The sequence below is a fragment of the Odontomachus brunneus genome, unplaced genomic scaffold (assembly GCF_010583005.1).
Source record: "Odontomachus brunneus isolate Ranch 3 - 2012 unplaced genomic scaffold, Obru_v1 Obru_scaffold_020, whole genome shotgun sequence".
NCBI lineage: Eukaryota > Metazoa > Arthropoda > Insecta > Hymenoptera > Formicidae > Odontomachus > Odontomachus brunneus.
This window is the reverse complement of record NW_022639470.1, coordinates 2475363-2497929: the sequence shown is the minus strand read 5'-3', so window position 1 is coordinate 2497929 and position 22567 is coordinate 2475363. Positions and strand designations below refer to the sequence as shown.

The window sequence follows — 22567 nt, the reverse complement described above, 5'->3', positions numbered from 1 at the left end:
TCTCTCTCTCTCCTCTCTCTCTCTCTCTCTCTCTCTCTCTCTCTCTCTCTCTCTCTCTCTCTCTCTCTCTCTCTCTCGAGCACAATGACAGTGTAAAAGTTTAAAAATATAACGCAAAGATAACGAAGGAAAAGATTCATAGCCGCGAACAGAAAATAAAAGATGGATAATCTCTAAAAGCGAGCGAGTCGCTTTTTCGGGATTTATCGCCTGCGGAAATACGTGATACTTAAAAATTTCAAGGCAAGAGATAATTTAATTAGTATTCACAGGGAACTGATTATGTCTTGATCGTACGATTCGATCCACTCTATCTAGTTGGTTCGCGACGCAATTATCGCAGGATGTTATCAGCCAGATGAAAAATGCGACGTATTTTTAATTACGCAAGTTTGACTTAAAAATTCCGCGCGATAAATTATATTCAGTGACGAGAGACGCCGAGATGATGATAAACTAATTGAGTTAACGAACGATTCAACTTCTAATTCAGTGCAACATGCGCGCGCGCGCGTGTGTATGTGTGAACCTCGTGGCTGGAATTTCGCCAAGTACAGGTCGCTTCGTTGTCGTTAAATTGAACGCTTGAAACACACGAGAAGCACGTGTAATTTCATGTAAATAAATTTACGCCCGGCGATATTCTTGGTGAATGCTTAAATGGCAGGTAACAGTGACACGGTACTCTTTGATCATCCCGGCCGTGGTAGAGGAGTAGGGTAGAGAGTGCGCGTTAGAAAAAAGCGTTAGGAAAATCCTGACTAGTCGGAAATTGTACGGGAAGTCATAAATTCCCGCACGGCACACGTACACACGCGAAACCAAAATGAGATACCGAGCCATACGTATAGCGTATCGAGAGAACACGCGCGACAAGCTGATATCAATTCAACGACGAGGGTCGACGGACACGGATCGGATTCAATGCGCGGATCAAACGCGACAGAGTTAATAACGATGCCAAGGGAACTTTCAGCACCAGCTGTGTGCTTTACCGCGGGAATATGCATAGCTCTCTCTCTGGGTGTGCTTCGACTTACGACGTTGCATCGAGCAAATGCGCATCGCGGCGACGAGAGAATTAGTGCAAATAATGTCAAGGCGGGCTGATGCGTTTATGACTTTTGCAACTGATGCTTCCGAATGCTGCGAAATTCCATCGTTTGACATAACTTGTGTTTACGTGTATGGCACGTACGCGTAACTCTATGAACATGGTATTAAGTTAATTTCTCTTTCTCAGTTTTCAGTAATTGGCGCGTTTTGCTTTTCGTTTTTAAAAGATCTGTCAATAATAATAACAGGTGACACGCTAACGATTGCGGGCATAAATTTTGCAAAAGTCATTCCACTCGTTAATGTGATGGATGTATTGCTAATTCGATCGATAAAACCTGTTTCGTAATGAAGGCACGTTCTTAAAAAATCGCCGCGTGTTTCAGCTTGGATTGTCAGAGACGATGATAAATAATGGCGACAGTCGCTTATTGCAATTTGTAAATTCAAAATAACGTCATTAATTACGATTTAACCTACTTTATCTGTTTCTGCGAATGAAACAAATGCGCGTGAAAACCGGGTTGACTCGCTCTTTAACATAAATTGAATAAACGAAGCACCTCTAGGTCAACCCGCTCTTTAAAAAGTAGAGCGCGTCGTTCAAAAGAAAATACGCGAAAACATTTGTGTCGGCTTTAATTATTACACATTATCCGTCAACAAATAAAATTATCATTCGGCTAAGAGCAAAAATACGAAGCTTCAAACCGAAACACTGTTATGTAATTTCAAGTGAAATTAAAAAGATAAAAAAACCGAAAAAAAGAGAAAACCACGATTTTGCTGCGGCGAGTTTCGGAGCGCGGATCAGAAATTCTTTCAAAATATTACCAGGAATGGTGATCCAGGCGGCAATTGTAACGGCATGGGCCAAACTTTTAATTGCTCACCGCGGAAACCGTATTTGTCATTCTGATATTCTGCAGAGAAAATTTATTCGAGCTCACTACAATCGGGTCCTGGCTCTCGTGTGTGCTTTACCACGAGGATTGAGTACAACCAATTTTGATAAGATGAAAAGTCTCATACTTTCGAGGCGCTCGATTAATTCAGCCATGCATGAATTAACGCGACTTTGGGTAATTCCGAGAGCTGAATAATGTTGGTTTTGTGCATTCAATGCATCGGTTGATGTTTGTTATATTTTCTTCGCTGAGCAGAGAGACGGCTTTGGTCGCGTCGTATATCTTTAACCTTTTCAGGACGGGAGACATCTTTTGATGCTCTACGGCTTTCATGCATGTATTTCAGAAACTATCGATCCGATATTCACAAAAATTGTATATAAAATTGTATATAAAAATATGTAGGAGTTTTTTGGGATGCTCTTTCCAAATTTAAAGTAAAAAATGTGAATCATATATGAACTATTTTCGCAAAGGTAAGCACAAATGAGCAGATGTGATCAGGTCAGTTCAGATCTAAAAATTTTTTTCTTGGTCGGCATTTTGAATTTCAAATATTTGATTTCAGTTCTCAAAAAAGTATCCTCAAAAAGTTTCATAGTTTAAATTTCACGGAAATTGATATTTATATTATTGATATTTATATTATTGATATTTATATTATTTATATTATTTATATTATTATATTTATATTATTGATATTTATATTATTTATCATTTTCTCCGCCATATTGTGTCCGCTATCTTGGGGGGGATCACAGAATTTTAAAAATTTAAATTCAGATTCGGATTTAACGGCCCCAAAAACCTATAAAATACGTACTTCTCTATAATTATCTCCCCGAGCAATCCTCCGTCCTGAAAGGGTTAAACTTTGTCATTTCGTTCGAAAACATCAAGATGAATATAGCACCTCGAATTTTTATTACCGAATCACGGCTATTCCGAGAGAGTGAAATTCCATATATTAAATTATCTCGAGATACATAATCGAATATTAAATAATTAGAAAATGGTTGAAATAATTAGAAGTAAGAAGTCCGAATATCAAATAATTTTTGAACGAGACTTCTTCGAGCTTCTTTGATACAGAGAAAACGGTAATAAAGAGCTATTTGTAGCATCAAAGTAGTGGCTTGTATAAGTCGAGACGCTTTATTGATTCTTCAAGCTTGATGGAATTTATACATGGTCAATGTAGAATCAAAATTTCGACTTGGGTAAACGCTCTCTCAGCAAGTCCTTTTTAAAGTTCCCACGCGAAGAAAACGGTGATAAATTGCGATTTGCAGCATCAAAGGAGCACGATAGTCTCTACAAATATCTCGAGACTCTTCACTGGCTTACAAGTTGACGATATTTACGGGCTTTACGTAGAATCTAAATTTCGATCCGGGGAATACCGTGTGATACTGCGTAATACGGTGGAAAATGTACTTACCCACTACGGTGAGATTTCTTAGGCCGGAGCCCGTGGAGAAAGTTGGGGCGTCCGCCGTAACTTCGCAGCTGAATGTACCCGAGAGAGGGAAGTCGACGTCTTTGAGTGTAACCTGGCTCTTGTTCGAGTTGGCGAGCTGAAACACACGTCCGCGTTAAGGTGTACGGAGGCGAGGGTAGGATGAGCGTGTATCAACCGCGAGACGGCCTACGTTATTACACGAGGGCGAAGTCGTAACGTCATTTACATACGACTAACGTGATTTAACGTGCGATCTAATTTGTCGAAAGACGTCATGCAACCGGAGTTTCGCGATATCGCGTGGGAGGCAGCGTGTAACCGCGCGGTAAATCTAAAATCTAAGATGTACTTGTTCCTCTGTCGCTGTGTAAAGAAAGATTAATCTTTCGAGATTACATTACTTCAGACGAAGTATACGTAGCCGTGTCTTTTCTTCGCGTAGTATCGCCATGAAGATAAACTTCGAGTCCAATAAAGTTTCTTTACTTTATTGTCCAATAAAGTTTCCGTAGGCGCGAAATCAAAGAGGATTCCCTTGGGATGCAATGTTCTTCGCGTCTCGCCGAGCATTCCACAAATATCCCCAGCTTTCAGCGGGTGATTGGTCCACTCGAGAGAACAGTCACCTTATCATAACAGGAATTATCCGGCACTCGATTAAAGTGGCCTGAGAAGCCAAGTCGGTAACGGAAGCAGAGACGGAACTAGCTTCGCGAGCGTGCTCGCGTACCCGTGACGGCTTGGGCGAGAGAGAGAGGGAGAAAGGCCGAGCAGAGGAAGGTTTAATCGGAACGGGCAAAACGAAGCATGCATAATTAGCGTGGCTTAAATAATGAAAGAGGAAAAAGCACACAAGCGAGCGGGGACGCGCCGATGAGGGGCTGGGGCGAGAAAAAGGAAGGGTGAGCTGTGAGTTCTTTGACGGGAGAAAGGAGCGTGAAAGGCAAGCGAGCTCTTTCCTCGTTGATTTATGTGGACGCTCTTGAGCGAGGGTGCAGGCGTGGGCGGGCGGCAACGGAGCTGCCGACGACTTTACAGAAGCAGGGACAAAAGCCGTGGCACGCCACGGGAGGAATAAATATGAAACCGTAGCACTCTCAGTCGGCGCTATCTAGGGAATAATCTCCGGCGCGTAGAGCGTCTTGTCGCACTGCCGCGAATGGCGATGACACAGATACCCCGTCTTCTGCGAGATACCGAATGTTCCTGGCGTATGAATCGATCATTTGCAGGTTACCAATATCCGGGGTGGTAACGGCGTGGTGTGTGTGTGTGTGTGTATGTGTGTGTGTGTGTGCGCGCGCGCGCGCGGAAAGAGAGAGAGAGAGAGAGAGATCAATTCTGTCGGACAAGACTGCGCGTAGCGTGTATAAAAAAATTGACGATGCATCAGACCGGAGCTATCGGATAAGAACGTGCGTGATATCGAGCGAGCTTGAATCTATATCGGCGAATAATCGCTCTTTAATAAAAAAAACTGCTGGCATATTTTTTCATGGCTGTGATATCAAAGTATGACGTTTGGTTCTGGGATCCTTGGAATGTGCCGATTATTGTGTAGTTGCGAGTTAAGTTGCGAATTAATTCAATCAAATTAGTTAATTTCCGCAGGCTGCCAGTCGTTTATTACAGATTTCGCGAATTTACAGAACGTGTCATTGCCGGCTATTGTGCAGTTGCGAGTTAAGTTGATTAATGTAATGAAATTATTTAATTCCGCCGAGCTATGTCTATTAATTATATAGATTTCGCGGTTTTCATATTGCCGCTGTCATTGTCAGTTTTCAGCGATATCTGCGACACAAAGTCGTTATACGCGGTCTCTATCGTGTCGAACGATCCGATCGTGCGGTATAAGGCGTCCGAACAGATTTCCGTTCTTTTTCTAGATCGTTGCTTGTCCGATACTCGTCTGAATTTCTGCCAGACTAGTGACAATGTCGATACGCTGGAAGGGCGATATCTATACTTCTCCGGCGGGCATCCGAGTACTTGGATGGCTTGAGAATTGCGAGTAGATATTGAGAGCGAGTGGCGTCACGACTTCGGGCACGCCATTGTGGAATAATAGGTCGGCGCGGTCCTTTTTTTTATTGTCTCCTCTCTCTACTCTCTCTTCTTTTTGTTCGCTGACTTACCCAAACTCGTTGTCTTTAACGTCACAATCATTCCGGACAATCACCGTCCGTTTCTATCCTTTTAAACGCGCGCGTAATTGCGAAAATACGAAACGCGATTTGCGACGGAAGCTCAATTCGTGCGGGCACACACGAGCGCGCGTGCTCATACGCGCACACATACACACACACACATATATACACGATGAAATATGTTAAACGCGCCGGGATGCGCGATATCGAGCTTTATATTTCATCATGAACGCGCTTTTAACATAGCGCATAATGTTCTCTGTTGCGACACCTGTCTGAGCAACGCTTTGTTGGCTCGTGTAAACGTTTCGCGATTCGGACTCCGCAAACGCCGAGTCGGATCGGTTAATTCCATGTTTCGCACTTTCGGCATATGCGTTTCTACCTACGTGCGGAATCCCAACAACGATGACAACAATAACAGCAATAATAACGACGACGACGCGGTGACAGAGAAGCTTTCATATTTTATTTGTTAGCGCGTTATCGCACGATAGTAATAACTTTACGTATTCTGTAACGGCGTACGGACGCTCAAATACGGCGGAAAGCAACGAGACGGGAAGCATTTTTTCCCTTCGTGTCTGCCCGCACCCCCTCTGGGTCACGTGCTGCGCCGCGCGGGTGCGTTAACGACTCATTCCCAATAAACGTTTATTAAATAAATACAATTGGCGGCGACGTCGTGTGGACGTCCGACAATTACGCGCGCGGATTGTTTGGATATTAATGACTTGAAAACACAAGGTACGCATCGAAACCCGACAAAATGTATTTTCGAAACGTAGATCCGCCTGGGCCGGGTTAGGCGCCCGGGGGATGGACACGGTAAATCAAATATCGCCCCGATAAACGGCGAAGTAACGAAACAATTTTTCCCTAAATTTTTCCCGAACCTCCCCCGCGTCCTTTCATTCCCCGAGGAAACGTTCGGATGTCGAGCGCGCGCGAGAGCACGTATTTTTCGAAACCGATGCCGCTCTCGCACACCCCCGCGCCGCCGTGCTCGCGGTCGAGGGGTGCATTACTTCCCGTTCGTCACTGGAGAACGGTCGCGCGCGCCGGCCGTGTTCCGAAACGATAAACGTAAACGGGACACGCAAGCACGCCCGCCGCTCTCGCAGGGCGTTGTCACGGTTTGTCAGGCCGTTCATTCGGCTGTGCCGAAACAACAGGATCCGAGGGGTTTGTTTTCGGTGCAGCGCGCGTGCAGGCGCGCGGCACGGTGCAGTGCGCGACGCGGCCTCGATTGGCGGTCGCGACGCCACCCCCGAAACCACCGACGTGCCCAACGCGCGTAACAGCCTACGGAAATGCCGGAGCGATGATAAAAGCGCCAACTGTTTTACGGCGATTACAGCGGTCAAGGGTGCTGTTAACGAGGCACCGGCGAGGCCGTTGCGGTTTGCGTTACGATGATACGGCAAAGCCACATATCTCGTTGCTCGCGCTCGTCGATTGGCGGCTCTCGCTCGAAAGAATAGCGGTAGCTTCATAGCGTCGGCTTATGTAGGGATGTTTCGAAATACCCCGCGGTGCTGGCGCACCACCGTGGCCGTTCGGCTGTATCCCCCTTTTATTCTCGTTTTATTTAACGACGCGAGTGCTCGATGTTTAAAAGGGATAGGATTATTATATATAGTCATATCATAGCCGATAAAGCCGGGAGGGAGGAGAAAAGAGAGAAAGAGGGTGATTTATTGATGAATAATACAAACGGCGCGACTGATTCCGACTACGTCGCCTCCGATCACGATCGGAGAGCACGATTGCACTTTTCTACACCTGAAGATTTTCGCCCTTAATCTGAACTTTCCTTTGTCCGTAGAAGCGCATCCAAATGACTTATACTTCCTGATTGGCTTACGAGCACATTTAGTTTCTATCGATAAAAGAGGATTCAGAATAAAGGCCGTTACGACTGACTAAGATTTGTTGGAAATACGAATTTTACTGTCAAATTACCCGAATGCAAATTTTGCTTCTCGCGCGCACAATTCACAGAAGTACGTAATAACGTAATTCAGTCGCACATTAACGTGCCACTTCTCTCGTGAAACGTCAAGAACTATGCGAGCATGGTATTTTGTCCAAGCAGGACTTGTCGATGTGACAAGAGAAATATAATTACTAGAAATCTTCACTCCTATAATATATATTTACGTGACACATATATTTACGTTAATAGCGGATTATACGCGGTGACGTGCCACGTGGATCGCGTTATTTTATTTCACCGCATTTCCTATATATAATTGCTGCTTTTATCCACTTTCAATTTTCACATCCCCCGATAATTATATGCCAATATATTATTATCTGTGCAGAAATGGTTCGTTCTATATATTATTAACGCTCATTAAATGGCAAATATCTGCCGCCATTTGGAATTCGGTCGCTTTATTGAAATATGCGCGTTAATGAATTCTATTTATGCTCGCCATTGAAAAACGTTTTACATTATGATTTTTACTTGCTATGGATGATATCCAATAGCGTAACTTTTTGCCTGATAAAAGCTCTGATTAAAAACTGTATGTGGATATAAGTGGGCTCTATAGAGAAAGGATTTTATTAAAATTTACACAAAACTATGCGTATAAATTAAATTAATTTTTGTATTATAGGCCGCATCATTATACGCGAATCGTTATGGCAAAATCTACTGGTCAAGAGTCCATCTGTCCATCGTATTCGTTGAAAGCAAATCATTTTTACGCGTGTAATTGATTATAATAAAAATATGTGGACGTAACATGTGACACATGTATACAATGTGTTCTGCAGTACGTTTCCATTTGATTTCAATAATTTCGCTATACACTTGCACTCAGGGAGGGTAAAGTAATGTGTGTTATATTCTAAAATATCTCTCGAGCTTCCTCAAGTGGGATAAAGCTCAAGTGGGGTAAAGCTTTTGCGGTATCGATATCGAAGGATGCACAAATTAATAGGATTAAGTGTATTACCATATGTATGTACGCTGAAATATAAAATTTTTCCTTGATCTTTTTAAACGCCATCCAATATTTACCTGTGCATCTCGAACGTAAAGCAGCTCCGACTATACGAAAATGAGGTCCGTATTTGCTCGGTGGGTACAGACTAGTGGGAAACGGGGCAAATCGCGATTTACTGGATGTTCCTTAGTATTCTCGCGTAAGATAAATCGAATGGACACGTGAAGATGCGCCGATTACGTGAGACGACGCGTCGTCGTCGCGTATCCGCGAAAGTGCACGACTCGGAGATCAGACATCTACGCGAACTTGCTCTTACTTTTGCCTCTGTCTTTATCGATCGTCTACGTTACGTCACGTTACGTTATCATCGCGCGCGGCCAACTTCTGTCTGAACAAAAACAAAACGCGGTACTTGAATTTGACGAATTATTTTTTGCCGCGGTCGCGGAACACAGGAATGTGACGTAGCGGTGGCGACACACGCCGTACATTTCGCAGTTGATATTTCCCGGGAAAAAAGCCGCGGAAATGCGCGCGCGCGCGCGAAAAAAAAATTAGATTGTCCCGCTTTGCGCTGGCCCTTTTTTCAGGAGAGTGCGGGAGAGAAACCGCGTCGAAAAATATCAGGTCCGGCGCGCACGGAGACGATAACACATTGTCGATTACTGTATAGAAAATATATTACATCACACAGCGAGAAAGGAATCCAATCTGAATGAAAGCGAAAAAAGTCGGCGGGACGGCGCGCAATCCTGTTAAGTGACATCGAGCGAGAGCGACTTACGTCGACATAAATCCCGGTGATGTTGAAGATCTTCGTGGTCGGATCCTCGTTGGGTGAGAATCGGTAGAACTCGTACCTGCCGCGGTACCACTTGAGGGAGTAGAGCGGCGCATTCTCCAGATCATAATGGCAACGTAGAATCACCTCCTGGCCGCGCTGCACCACCTCCGGAATTAGTTCCAGACTGACCTCTCGCAGGCAGCTCGCACCTTTGAGGAAAATGAGAACAGGAACGGGGCATTAAGTCTAGTGTGCATCATTAGTCCGCTTTTACTCGTCGCGCGAGAGGTTGCACAGCACGCGTCAGCGAGAAATTGCAATTCCGCCGAATGACAATTTCCCTCACTCACTCACTCACTCACTCGCTCACCACTCTCACCTATTCGCTCCATCCTCCAGCGGGTTTCCCGCCGACGAACCCACCCTCTCCATCTCTTCCCCCGCCCGGTAACTGCATGCGACCGCAAACACACGCACGCGCGAGCTCTCTCACGTCCGACGTCGAGAGCGTACACATCCACCGTGTGTATTAAGCGCGCCCCCACGTTCGTTTCGGTGCTCCCACATTTTCGCGTAATCTATACGCGCCGCTTTCTCTCTCTCTCTCTCTCTCTCTCTCTCTCTCTCTCTCTCTCTCTGTCCCTCTCCCTCTCACGTTCTCCGCAAACCCTCTAACTCTCGCAGCTCGAACACTCGCTTGCGCGCACACCGTGTTTTTCGCTGAAACTCCGTTCTCTCTCTACCGGAGAGGATTATCGACGATTCGACCTATTAAGCTGCGGAAAGAGACGCGGGTGCCGGATGGCGTGGATTTCGTATTAAAACGGCGGAGTGGAGAGAAGAAGAGGCGCTCCTTATAACGAAGCTCTCTCTTATTAACGCGGTAACCCCCGGGGTAAAGCGCGTCACTTGCTACGAGACGAGCGGTCGAGACGAGCCGCGAATGGGGACAAAACTCTGCGGGGGTGTTCACGCTTCCCTGTTCTCAACAGCATCGAAAACACGGCTATGTCGCGCTGGCGATATTTTCGAAGATGTACTATTCTGTACCACACACTGTTAGCACGTACGCGCCACGTTTTCACGTCCACGGATTTGCGCGTTTATACGCGCAGATCGTTTGAATATCTCGTACTTGTGAACACGTACGATGTACTGTGTGTGTATGTGTGTCTGTAGCTGCGGCCTATTTGCCGATAATGCGAGGATTTTCGATTCTTTCGAGTCGAATAAGGATTATTGGCTCTTTCCTGAAAGCTTTATCACCCGGATTATGATATTGCGCGCTGTACGTACATATTTTACGTACAGTGAAATAATTAATATGTCATTGCGCCGTTCTCGTTTATTTTCTCGCGAATAATGTACGATAATAATCTCACGATCGATAGGACGAAAAGATTGAAACAAACGCAACAGTTATATACGAGGAGTATGTGCACAAAAATTTATGAATACAACATTCTTGTAATTTCGCGTAAATTTCATATTGCCCGCGAGGCACACACGAAACGTTCGGCATTGTGTTGTGTGAGTGGACCAAGTAAATAAATAACATTTTATTCGCGCGAGACTTACGCGCGGAATGAGTTCGCCCGAATACGTGGAGTCGGCCGTGTTTAATACAGTGCACATGTTACACACAAAGTCCTCATAAATGAGAAGGGAACACACGGCGCCACGCGAGATCGCACAATATAAGAACGGCTGGGATGTGTGTTCGCAGACGCAAGGGGAGAGCACAAATATCAACAGTAAATGTAGGTGGCGGTCGCGTAAATTCGAACGTCAAATGCGGTAAAAGCAGCACGAACATATTCGCGCGGGAACGGATAAAAATTCTATTTTCATCCATCTTCGGCGCGACAATCTTATCGTTCTCGCATATAATATCACGCGGATCACCGGGACACGTCGAAGCGAGCGGTCGGCGCTTCTCGGTCGATAAGATTCTGCAACGTTCTCGCAGGAAATCTCGGATGGCCCTGTAAACAATTTAAGCTCGCGGGGCGGCGGCGCCGCGTTCCGAAGCATTTTTCATTCAGCGTGTAGAGCCCCGGATAAGTCTCCTGACGGCAAAAAGACGCGAATTTCCGCGTTTACCAGAAATAAGACCCCGGGGGAAGTTGAGAAAGCTTTTTCCTGCTTAATTTTCGTTTGAAAGGCACCCTGAAAAATGTAGACCGACATGACGGCGGTTCTAAGTTTCCGCGGACTTCTTTTGAGGGACGCAATACTTACGATTCTCGTTCTCCTTACGTTACCTCCACGCTTCGCGTGCTACCCATGTACCGACATTTAACTCTTTCTCTCCTTCTCTCAAGACGTCGGCCGGTTCTTTCTTTCTTTTTCTTTTTATGCTCGGTAGCGCCGCTTCTTACGACTAATTATTCGTAAAGAAAGCTAATTTAACGAAACACTCAACGTCCTGGCAATCTTCTTTGAAAAAAGGTATGCGCCACGCAGCACGAAATTGCTTCGTCTGCTCGCTCCTCTCTCCCCCTCCCTCTCTCTCTCTTTCTCTCTCTCTCTCTCTTTCTAACATCAATTGGGACGATGGATTTTTATACTTTCATAAAGGCGCTCATTTCCGCGAGCGGTAGGAGCCAATATGATGGCGGCAGTATATTTTATGAAACCAGTAAATAAAGTCGAAGCCATTTTGTATCGGGAGGCTACGGAAGCATTTATTATTAATACTTTTAAATTTTAGAGAGAAAAGCGGCTTAACGAACTTTTAATAAATAGACCGACTGAAAAAAAGGAAAGCGGGAGTTAGCACGCGATTGCCGCGCGAAAAACGCTGTTTCCACAAGATATATCGAGTACTGTGTACTGAAGAGAGATACAATCATATTACGCGATATACAGATTCGTTATATTTTAGAGTACACGAAAGAGACTCTCTCGTGTAAATGCTCAGGAAAACTGCACGCAATCGCATGTTGCACCGAGAATCACCTCTTATCCGCTTCCTCTCGTTTCGCAACTTTCAACGAGCCGTCACTAGCGATCCAGATAACATTCCAACTTGTCCGCAATCTTATTTCATAGGTCGCATCTTTTTGTTCGTTTCGAAGGGAATGGATGGCGTGTGTACACGAATTGCGCGAGTAATAAATCAGAGGAATAAGTTTTATTTCCTTCCTAATAATTAGCAAGTATTAGAACTCCTCCCTGATGAAAGGCGGTTGCTGTTCTTTTTGTTCGACGCCATCATCTCATCGTCTTGCCGCTTTCGCCTCAACTTGGAAATTTATAACAAAGTTTTAACAACTCGTCTTCCCTGTGTTGCGAGTAAAGGAAGTCAGGGATCCATCGCATCGAGAGCAGCATAACGAAGAGAAATGTGAATTTGAATACTGCCAGCTTTTAATGCCGGGGCTCCGGGGGTAAATTGCGATAATTCGACACCCAGTCCGCATAAAGATTAATCTTAATATTCCGCAGTTGAAGATGCCTAAATGACGATAAAATTAGGTGCCGCCGTGACGTCTAACTTTCGAGATTAACCGCTTCTGCAAGCGCGCCAATTAAAAGCCATGTTTCCTTCGACAATCGCATCGATTATTTTCAAGATCCGTGTAATTCTTTGAATGCTTGCTTGTCACGTTAACTTTTTGAAGCACAGGACCTCCAAAATTCGGATTTTAATAAAATATTCGTGTCTAGGATGAGATCACCCAAAAGATCATTTTTCTTTTGAAATTATTTTTTCTACTTTTTCCTATTATCACCAAAACCGTGCGCATACTGAAGCAAATACTACGAGTAACACAAAAAACCAATAGAGTGCATCATAGACTGAGCGATGGTTTCGTTGCGAGACCACTATGTCTGAGAAGCTATGATTTGGTTCTAATAGATGATGTCACGGTGAAACCACTGTGCTCCAAAGGGTTAAATATTGCACACGTATCACTGTCCAAAGTGTCACACCAGAGTGAATAAAGTTTAGGTCAAAGTTTCTCATTTGCAAGAGATTCGTTGAGAATATCCGGAGAACAAGAACGGAACTGCGCGGAGTGTCCAATTACGCCGATAATCGCTAGTTTGGTCTGGCATATTTACGTGGAAAAATCTGATTTACGCTGATATCGTTTATAGATTACTAGTTATTAATTCTCAGCAAGTATCAATTACGATTTTAATTAAAGTTTCGTCGAAATCGAATAGTTTTTTACTCTTTTTTGCCGACTCAAAAACTTAGTTAAAGGCTTTTATTAAAATATCGGAGGGAGGGGCCGAAAAATATCTCACTGCGCGTCCATATCGATCTCATATTGATCTCATATTAAAAGATAACGTCGTTTTTTCCAGTTCTGCTGAGCAGCTTTGATTGCAATAAAATTACATGGATTTAACCGAATGAAAAGATAATCCTTGCAAATATCATTCGAGAGCAAAACTCTTCCGCGAGTATGGCCACGCGGAAGCGTATTAAATGGTGCAATCGACGCGAATGAAGCCATTTTCGTTAAATACGATCGGCGCGATTTACGAAAGCGGACGCGTGCGCGCGAGTGCGGCCCCGGCGACGCCGAGCCTCGCGATATTTTACGCGAACCAGACGCGTGGGCCATCCGGTATAATTCCGGCTTGATTCCGGCGTTTCCGTTTCCGGCGGATCCGAAAGCGCGACGGAATATCCGCGCGTCCCGGCCAAATTAAGCCTGCCACTTGTGACTGCGAACGGCCGCGCGATCATCGGAATTGCAAAGTCTTTTCGCCCCTCAGCACCCTGTGACCGACTTTTACACGCGAGACGCACTCTGCCACGAGCAAGCAGAGAGCTCGATGAACCGCACGAGGTTCGTTAATCTCTTTCCGCACCAATTCCGAATCATTTTCAAGCGGGACAATCGCGAGCGCGGCAATATCAGCTCGATCTTCTTATTGCGATCGAGAATCAATGTGATAACAACAGCGCAATATAATCAAGTGCAGTCGAGATATATCTTAGAGATATACATATTTCGCGTAATGAATCCCTGATCCAAAGCAGATGAAGCAAAAGTTTTAATAACTACGGCATGTAATACGGAGAAGGCGATGGAAACAAAAAAAGCGGCATACTGGACTTGTTTTTTTTAACAAAGTGTGCGAGTATTTTCCTGCGCGTTTGCGTGCATTATTGCGAATATTTAATGGTATTTCAGTCGTAGTAGTTCACCCGGTCGTCTCTTTATATCCTCGCAACGGTAATGCAGATAAACGAAAAATACCGTCGAGTTTTGTAAAAAAAGGATGGCGGTTGCTTCGGTTTTTCTCTTTCTTATCCTTTACGTGTTTCAACATTTTAACTATATCAAAGCGTGCTGCGAGCGAGCGAGAGAGAGAGAGAGAGAGAGAGAGAGAGAGAGAGACTGCGTATTGGTTTACTCTCGCAAGCAGCTGCCGCTTTGCGACGCGTATGTTCGCCTGCATCCTGAATTCGTAAGATCTAAAGTGTCTCTCGCTCGTTCGTACGCGTTAAGCGCTTACACGAGATAAGTGCGATAGCTATATGTTCCTAATTGTTCCGGGATAAGACATTCAGATAAAATGGAGTAGCGCAACGCAGCTAACAGAACGATTTGCAACGAATATCGTAGCGAGTGTTGGTATGCCGTGAGCATAGTAGAAACGTTAAGCCTACCTTACAATAGCCGCAAGAGTATGCAGTAAGACGCGAGCAGTAAGTTAGTTGATCAATGGGACTTCTGCAGTCCAAGAATAATCGACTGTGGTTGGTCAGTTTGCTTACCGCTTGCATCTTACCGCATACTTTCTCGGCTATTGCAGAATTGGCTTTAAAGTACACCAGTTTGCTCGCGGAACACACGTTCCGTTCGTCTGTTATCCGAGTCCGTTTGTCTGACGATGATCATGTTGGGAGAGGAAGCCGCAGCAGGCCATTTTTAATTAGTTCGATTTTCGATAGCCTGACGAGAGAGAGAATGCCGTTCGAAAAGCCGGCATTTTGTTTCGGCGGTAATAGAAAGAATTAACGTAGAGTTAATATAATAATAAAGTTATTCATCACGGACATTGTCTCTAAGATCCTCATTGCGCGGAAATAAAGCAATCCCCGATACCGCTGGCGGCGTTCAGTGTTCATCTCTATGTGAACACCGGTCGGATGTTGCCCGACTCGGTGTACCTGCGCGAAAGACTCACTGGGGGATAAACATTAGACGCGGAATGCACTTCTTCTGTACGACGAGAAAGTCTCTCACTCGAGTACGCTGATTATGTCCGCCGGAGATCCGGCCGGGCTTATTGCGATTCCACCGCGAATAGGGTCGGGATGGAAGTTCCAACTTCAGGGAGCGAAACCGCTCGGTGAACCGCAGCGAATCAAGCGGAAATAACAAACAGATTTAGCATCGGAGGCGAATACCGAGATATATTTCCACGCGCTCGCGCGCCGTGTCTACACACGCGTACACACACACATACGCGCGGCCTGTGTGCCGCGAGACAAGTTAACGAATTTCTCTGAGTTATTACGCGAAGTTCGGTAGTTTTCGATCGGAGGCGATGGGCGGTGCGCCTGGAAAATTCATGATTTTTCTCAGCCGACGGACGGCCCCATCCTTCCTCCGTCGGTATTGCCCGTAATAACATTCATCGGTTCTTCGACAGACGATACAACGCGATGTACAGTACGCCCGAATGTATTTAAAAACAGCAGAAAGAAACGGTGTTTTCTCAGAAGACAGATTCAACGTCGAGTCGCGTTTCAAGTTTGCTGGAAGAGTTCAGGAGAAGTGAATCGTGTTAAATTTAGAAATCAAATTATAAGATGTTTCGTTTATGAGTTGTCCAAGTTGCTTAATCAGAACGAAGTGTAAAGTAAATTAGAGTAAGTAAAGTATATTAGGTCGCAGTCAAGAAGATATTGTAGCAAAAATTGCAACAGAATTTTTATAATCTTGGGCCATACAGAATTATGACCGAAGTAACTCTATATTTGTTGAAAAATCTTATGTATTTTTTATTTCTTTCTGCAAAATTATTGTGATCACTTGAATTTTTTATCGCGTATCATCGTGTATCAGGTAGACCGTCAAATTGATCACTTATATAATGTTTTATATACTACAATTTCAGTACAGTCCAGGTTTATAAAAAAATCATAAAGAGAAATATAATCCTAACGTGTAATCTTTACTACAATATTCTCTCTGTGTAGGTTGACAATCTTCTACTGTCGAAATGTTCATAAAGAATTATAAACAACAACGGTAATTAGTTGGTGTTGATGAACCAAATTTGTTCCCATTGAATAAAATGAAATCCACTCTAAAATCGCTTAGCTCACTTCATGTGGGCTGCGGCTTGCTTCGTGTCGTTTGCGCCTGTCAAATTATCAGGCAAATAACTGTCATCGCGTTGGTTAGCTTATGAAGAAAAGAATACAGAAGAGATATAAATTATAAAAATAGAAGAATAAAGAATAAAAGGGTAGAAGAGAAAGAGAAAAAGAAAAGACATATAAAGAGAGAAGCATATTATTTAGGTAAAAATAAGGATAAGAATAAGGTAATTTTATAAGATAATTTAAAAGGTCATTGTAATAATAAAGATGCCAAATAGCGCGCGCGTAGCGCGTGCCTGTAATGTTCTAGTTTTATTCAAAAATTGTATTTTTTGGCTCCATTTATCATCACAAATATCTCGAAAGTAAATCTTCGAGCCTGTGAGAATAGTTCGTAGCACGATAATGATGACACAATGTGAGGCATGAAAAAATTCGAGAATAGGAAGCTCCGCCGTCGGATGGAAAAGCGGAGATCGGGCAAACTGTCGGCGATCTGAGGAGTCATTACCGGGTGGGACAAATTGCACTTCCGCGCAAGCAAAAATAACAGGATATTAAACTGGACGAATGGAAATGGCGTGTCCGTCTATATAATGATGAAAGATGCGCGAGCGACTTAATCGTTGCTCACAGTGACATCAATACCGGTTATATTAAATGACGAGTGGCGGGCGAGAGAGCGTTGACATTTTATGCATGGTTGCGCGCAGTTTCGCTTCAATTACGCGAGTTTGTAATTACCTGAAGTAATCCTTGCGCCGGCCAATTACCGTACACACGTGTACACGCGTCTGAATATAATCTTAATTAACTGGAAATACAGCTTTTCCGCGCGCGACAATTCCGTCGCCTGCAATTGGTTATTTTTAGTGCTCTTTCACCTCGAATATATCGAAATTTATCCAGTTTGCACGTTTTCCGCATGAGAAAGAAAATGAAACGACAATTCTCTGACAAATCTCTTGTGCGCATACGTTTGAATGTGTTCTTCATCAATGTGTTAATGTGCGTGAGGGCGTGCAAATGCGCACGTGCGAAAGCGTGCGTGTAATTTAAGCGAACAAACAGACGCACGGTATGACATTTTCATTAAATACAAATGTTGAATTTCGCAAAGCGGCAGACAACATAGACATTCCACGCTCGCATGACAATCGTGAATATCCGAGCGCAGCCAACGTGCACTTTCGCACGGATACGTTGATGCAAAATTCACGAAAAATCAGCCATTTTGATATCTCTCTACTTCATCTGATTTATGCTCCCAATATCACGCTTGAAATGAATGCTAATGATCGCGCATGGGCAAGCGCAATCGCACTTGCGTCCAATGAATAAATGCATCAGCATGTAATACCGAAAAGACAATGTGACGCGTAATCTCCCCAAAAATCTGGCTGACATCAAAACTGGAAGCGGGAGATGGCGGCATGTTAACAAATGGGGTCAAAAAGGAAGGGGGAGGGTAAAATCGCGCACGGAAAGGCAGAGGGTGGGAAATCGGGAGAAAGGGAGGGAGCGAGCGAGAGAGGGAGATGGAGCGCCAGCTGCATCGAGAGTGTATGTACCCGCACATATTGTGACGCGAAAGCACACACAACAGCGCGCGGCTAAATGAAAATGTAGCGACGACTGGCCGCGCGACCGGATGTCAAATCCCGAGAAAATATCGTAATTGCGTGAAAGCGGGGAAACGTATAACTTCATCATTGGGCTCGAATAAAGCGCGCGATCCGCCATGCGCGGCAAAACGGAGAAAACGAGACGAGAGAGAGAAAGAAAGAGAGAGAGAAAAAATGTGAATCCGCTGAATAGAATTATGGTTTTACTGCTCTGGAGACGAGACAAAAATCCTCGGGGACGGCAAAGAGGGCCGGAGAAATGACACGATGTAGCCGTAAAACATAAGTACGCGATTTCCGTGTGCTCGTGCGACGAAGTCGTAGCCAGATATTTTTACGACTTGGCTCGCCGCGAACACTGCGCGGAAATAAAATGCTTAATTATATATGTAACAGCCGAGCCTGATGGCCGCGACTAGCGGGCGAATAGCGTTGTCGCGACGGGAAAAAAGCGGGTTGCTAAATAAACAGCTAAAGCTCCACGTGTCACGGTTTATCGGTGGATGTATGAAGCTTCGCGAAATCAGCACGCGGCTCCAGCAACGAGTTATTCTTTCATAATCACTTATCGGAGCGCCACCGAATTCTTGATGAACGTTAATCGCAGCACGGCCGACTGGCATCGAAGTAAAGCTAATGATAATCGATGACTCCGTTAATCCGAAAAAAAAACTGTCGACTCTTAATCGTACAGTGTCTTGATTCGATAAAATAGCACAAAAAATTTTCGATGGTTTCCTCATTCTTAATGTAACTTGCAGTGTCCGCATGAGGGGCCGTTCGCGACTCATACGGAGAGCTTCGGGAAACTCTAAGAAACAATTGCTATTCGGTGCAATTGATTTTTCAGTGCTAGTTTCTAGTGCCGCGTGAAGTACGGAATAAAAAGAGCCCGTTGTGAATACAATTTCAAAAAAGGCGATGTAAATATATAAACAAAAAAACGACCAACCTACCGACGCGTGTGATGCTATTTTTGCAGTTACAAACGCGGCGTTGGCTTGCTGCTAGCAATATTTATATGTAACGGGTCACTGCACACGCGACAGACTGATAAAAAGATAGCGCGCAAGTGGGAATTTGATGTCCAATCGATATACACAGTTTGGCCAATCTGTCGACTGTTAGTTTCATCGGCAACGATGCGTCGACACGTTTCTCGTTGATAAACCGGTTGCTTTAAAAAAGAAGAGGGGCTTATTGAATTGTTAAAATCTTGGCGCAGTGTGAGAGATGTGAAAGAGTGCGCGATACATATTCTCAAATCTTTTTACCCGGGCGAGACTCGCCCCGACTAATAAATCCGATAATTTGATTTACAAACTTCCATCTGTCTTCTCTCTATCCTGAAAAAATATCAAATATTCACGATACCCACAGCAGCCGAGCTAGACCCGCCGAAAGAAACACACAATGGCTGACCAAAGTTAATTAACCGGAGCTATCGGCGCGACTGGAAAATAGTCATGTAAATCAGGTTGCGATTTATCTTGCGCCTCTCGCGTATAAACATATTCGCGAACAACAGGCGCGGCCAGGGATATTCAAATATTTGAATGTGAACGCGTCGATTCGTGCAAAACGACCAAGGGGAGAGCGGACGGGAAGCGCGCAGCAAAATCGTAGTTCCGCCACATGATTGAACTGGCGATCTCGATAAGACTCCGAACACTGAATTAAACACGCCGACGGTAATTCAGCGTAAATTCGCCGAATGCAAAAACCCGGCCGTCGTCGGCACAGAGGGAGAGGGACAGAGGACGAAGAGAGGGCAAACATTTCGCTGTCTCTCGGCGAGCACCATAATCTGCCGCAGCGGCCGTTTAACGCATGGAGCTTAATGAGCGCCGCCGTTGCGTGGGCGTGCTTGAAAAATGTGTGCGTGCCCCTCCGCGCCTTACCGTTCGCCGGCTCTTCGTTCGCTCATCTTCTAACGTGATATCGTGGCGCCGTGTACACGCCATTTTTCCGGCGTATAAGCGCACACACACCGGCCACTGTTCGCCGTAAAACAGGCCGAACGAGCGTCGACCCTCCGGGTAGCCGCGCACGCGGAATTCTCCCTCGTCTACGAGCTATTAATGCGGGCATCACGATGGCCAGCCATTAGCCCGGTGATGTATCGAGACGATTATTCGATAAAGAGGAAGGACCGCCATGAGAAGTCGCGCGAAGGGCCGCTCGCTCGCTTCGCAGGAAATCGCAGCCGGGAAAAAGACGCGCGCCATAACTGTGTATTGCGAATCCGATTGGAATGCACACGAGGACGCGCGTCGGGGCTTTGTGCAGTTCCTCGGATTTCGGTTTACTCAGGCGAACGTAATGTACACAGAGAAGATAGAAACGCCCCCGGCTGTACATCGTTTCATTCTTGTCCTACTCGCTAGCGCGACTCTCGTTACAGCGCGCGCACGCGACGCGATTGCTCAACGTGTAACGTCAGTCGAACATGAAACGAAATCGCGACTCGACCGATGAGATCCCGCACGACGCCGCGTTCCTTCTGCCTTGGCAAAGAGCGGCCGTCGCTCTCCCTCGTGAACCTCGCGCGATGCGAATCGCACCCCGAGGAAACTCTACCCTCGACTCTCGCGCGAACAACTCCCGAACCTGTTGGACATTATTATCTATGCCGCGTAGGCGGCATGGGATTTATGCCACTATAGGGAACAACGTCGGAATCGGTGAAACGATGTTCGCTTATGTGCTGGAGGGTTGCGTGACAATGTGTCAATGCGCGAGAAGAAACGTATCTGCATCCGAATCGCGTCAACACAAACGATACACGGAAAAAGAAGATGTGGTGCGCATAGCCAGAAATATTCTGTGAGCAAACTGACTGCATCACTCTAGTTGTCTTTGTGCGATGGTTGATATAACTTTCGGTTATTTGAGTACATCAACTACATCAATGGTAGTTGTGCGTGATCTGGTTGTGGCAGTCAGAAATCGCTTGACTTGACATTTGCCCCATGGATACGCTCCAGTTGAAGCAGCCAGATATCGTCACTGCTGCAACACCGGTAATTCAGCAGCTGCTCTGTTATTGCAGCAAACGCGTATTTAGTTGCTCCGTATTTTACCACTGAATCTGGTTAGTACGACCAGATTTGGGCTAATCCCGCACTGTTTCTTCCATGTATCGAACCGCGTCGCTTTCTCTTCGAGTTTTCCTCCACCTTTTAAAATCAATTTTACCCGAGCGAAAATAAAAGCCCGCTGTGAAGCCGCTGAACGAACTCTTGTTCTTAGTTGCTCGTTAATTGCTGCGCGCTTATGCACGGTTCTTGCGTCGGTATGTCCCAAGAAAAATGCAAATATAGGTTTTACGCTCCAGTTAAATAAGTATGTAAATTCTACGTAGCATGCGCGCGGGTATATATATATATATATATATATATATATATATATATACATATACATACATATTTAATACAGTGAAATATTAAATATCGGTATTAAAACGCGCTCTTTAATATTACTCGAGCAGCCGGCGCATTTTTCTCGCGGAGAGACAGCGAAACTCTAGAGCTAGGGGAAGAGAGCCTGCGCAAAAGTGGAATAAGGACGTTTTCTCGTACGAGGTAACTATTCATCATACGGGGAAAGGAACATTATTAGATCGGCAGAAGAAATTGAGTTATCGTAGGCGTGGCATAACGAGACTTTGATCGATGTGTAATATTGTGATTCATAAGAGACGGATTGCCGGATCATAAATTATGACTCGCTTCTTGTTATTTCGGTTACTTTTTCAGCGTCTACGGCGCAGAACTCGCCGAGAGATTCCGACACGTTTCTATCGTGGGGCAGCTTGTTGGGTAAGCCGCCAAGCTGCCATTTCATCGGAACGTTCCGATCTCGGCGATATTACGTATCTGTTTAAACAGCCAGTAAACGGTCGCCGCATTTGGACGACGTAGCAAACATTCCGTACCGTACCGTTGGTCCTTTGTTTGTGGCATATGCGTGCGTATAGTACCGAATATATTAATGCCATTTAATAAACGTTAATAATACCAGTTAATAATCTAATCGCGGAATCTAGTCGATCTACCGCATTTACATCGCCATCTTAAACAAACACCTAGTTATTACTGGATATGTACGTATTTCCGTAATGCAACCTGGGGCGCTGTACAACCGTCAAGAGTTATGCACATAACGGAAGACTAGCGCGTATTACAGACTGCAGTGCGAGATGTAGCAATAGCTGTGCAACAATTTACGCCAGATGTGATGGAGAAATCTATATATATATATATATATATATATATATATATATATATATATATATATATATATATATATATATA

The 22567-nt window shown here is 44.8% G+C and overlaps 1 protein-coding gene across 2 annotated transcripts in view; it reads right to left on the bottom strand.

Moving 5' to 3' along the window:
- LOC116842039 (platelet endothelial cell adhesion molecule-like) overlaps positions 1–22567 on the bottom strand; it is a 217415-nt gene that overhangs the window by 104636 nt on the left and 90212 nt on the right. For both annotated transcript variants that reach the window (XR_004377659.1, XM_032810682.1), the window contains exons 2-3: positions 9324–9532; positions 3406–3541 (exon numbers count right to left, since the gene is read on the bottom strand). Coding sequence is in view for 1 of the 2 variants with exons in the window: in XM_032810682.1 (XP_032666573.1) it covers positions 3406–3541; positions 9324–9532 (345 nt within the window). In the remaining variant the exon portion in view is untranslated. The remainder of the gene's footprint in view (positions 1–3405; positions 3542–9323; positions 9533–22567) is intronic.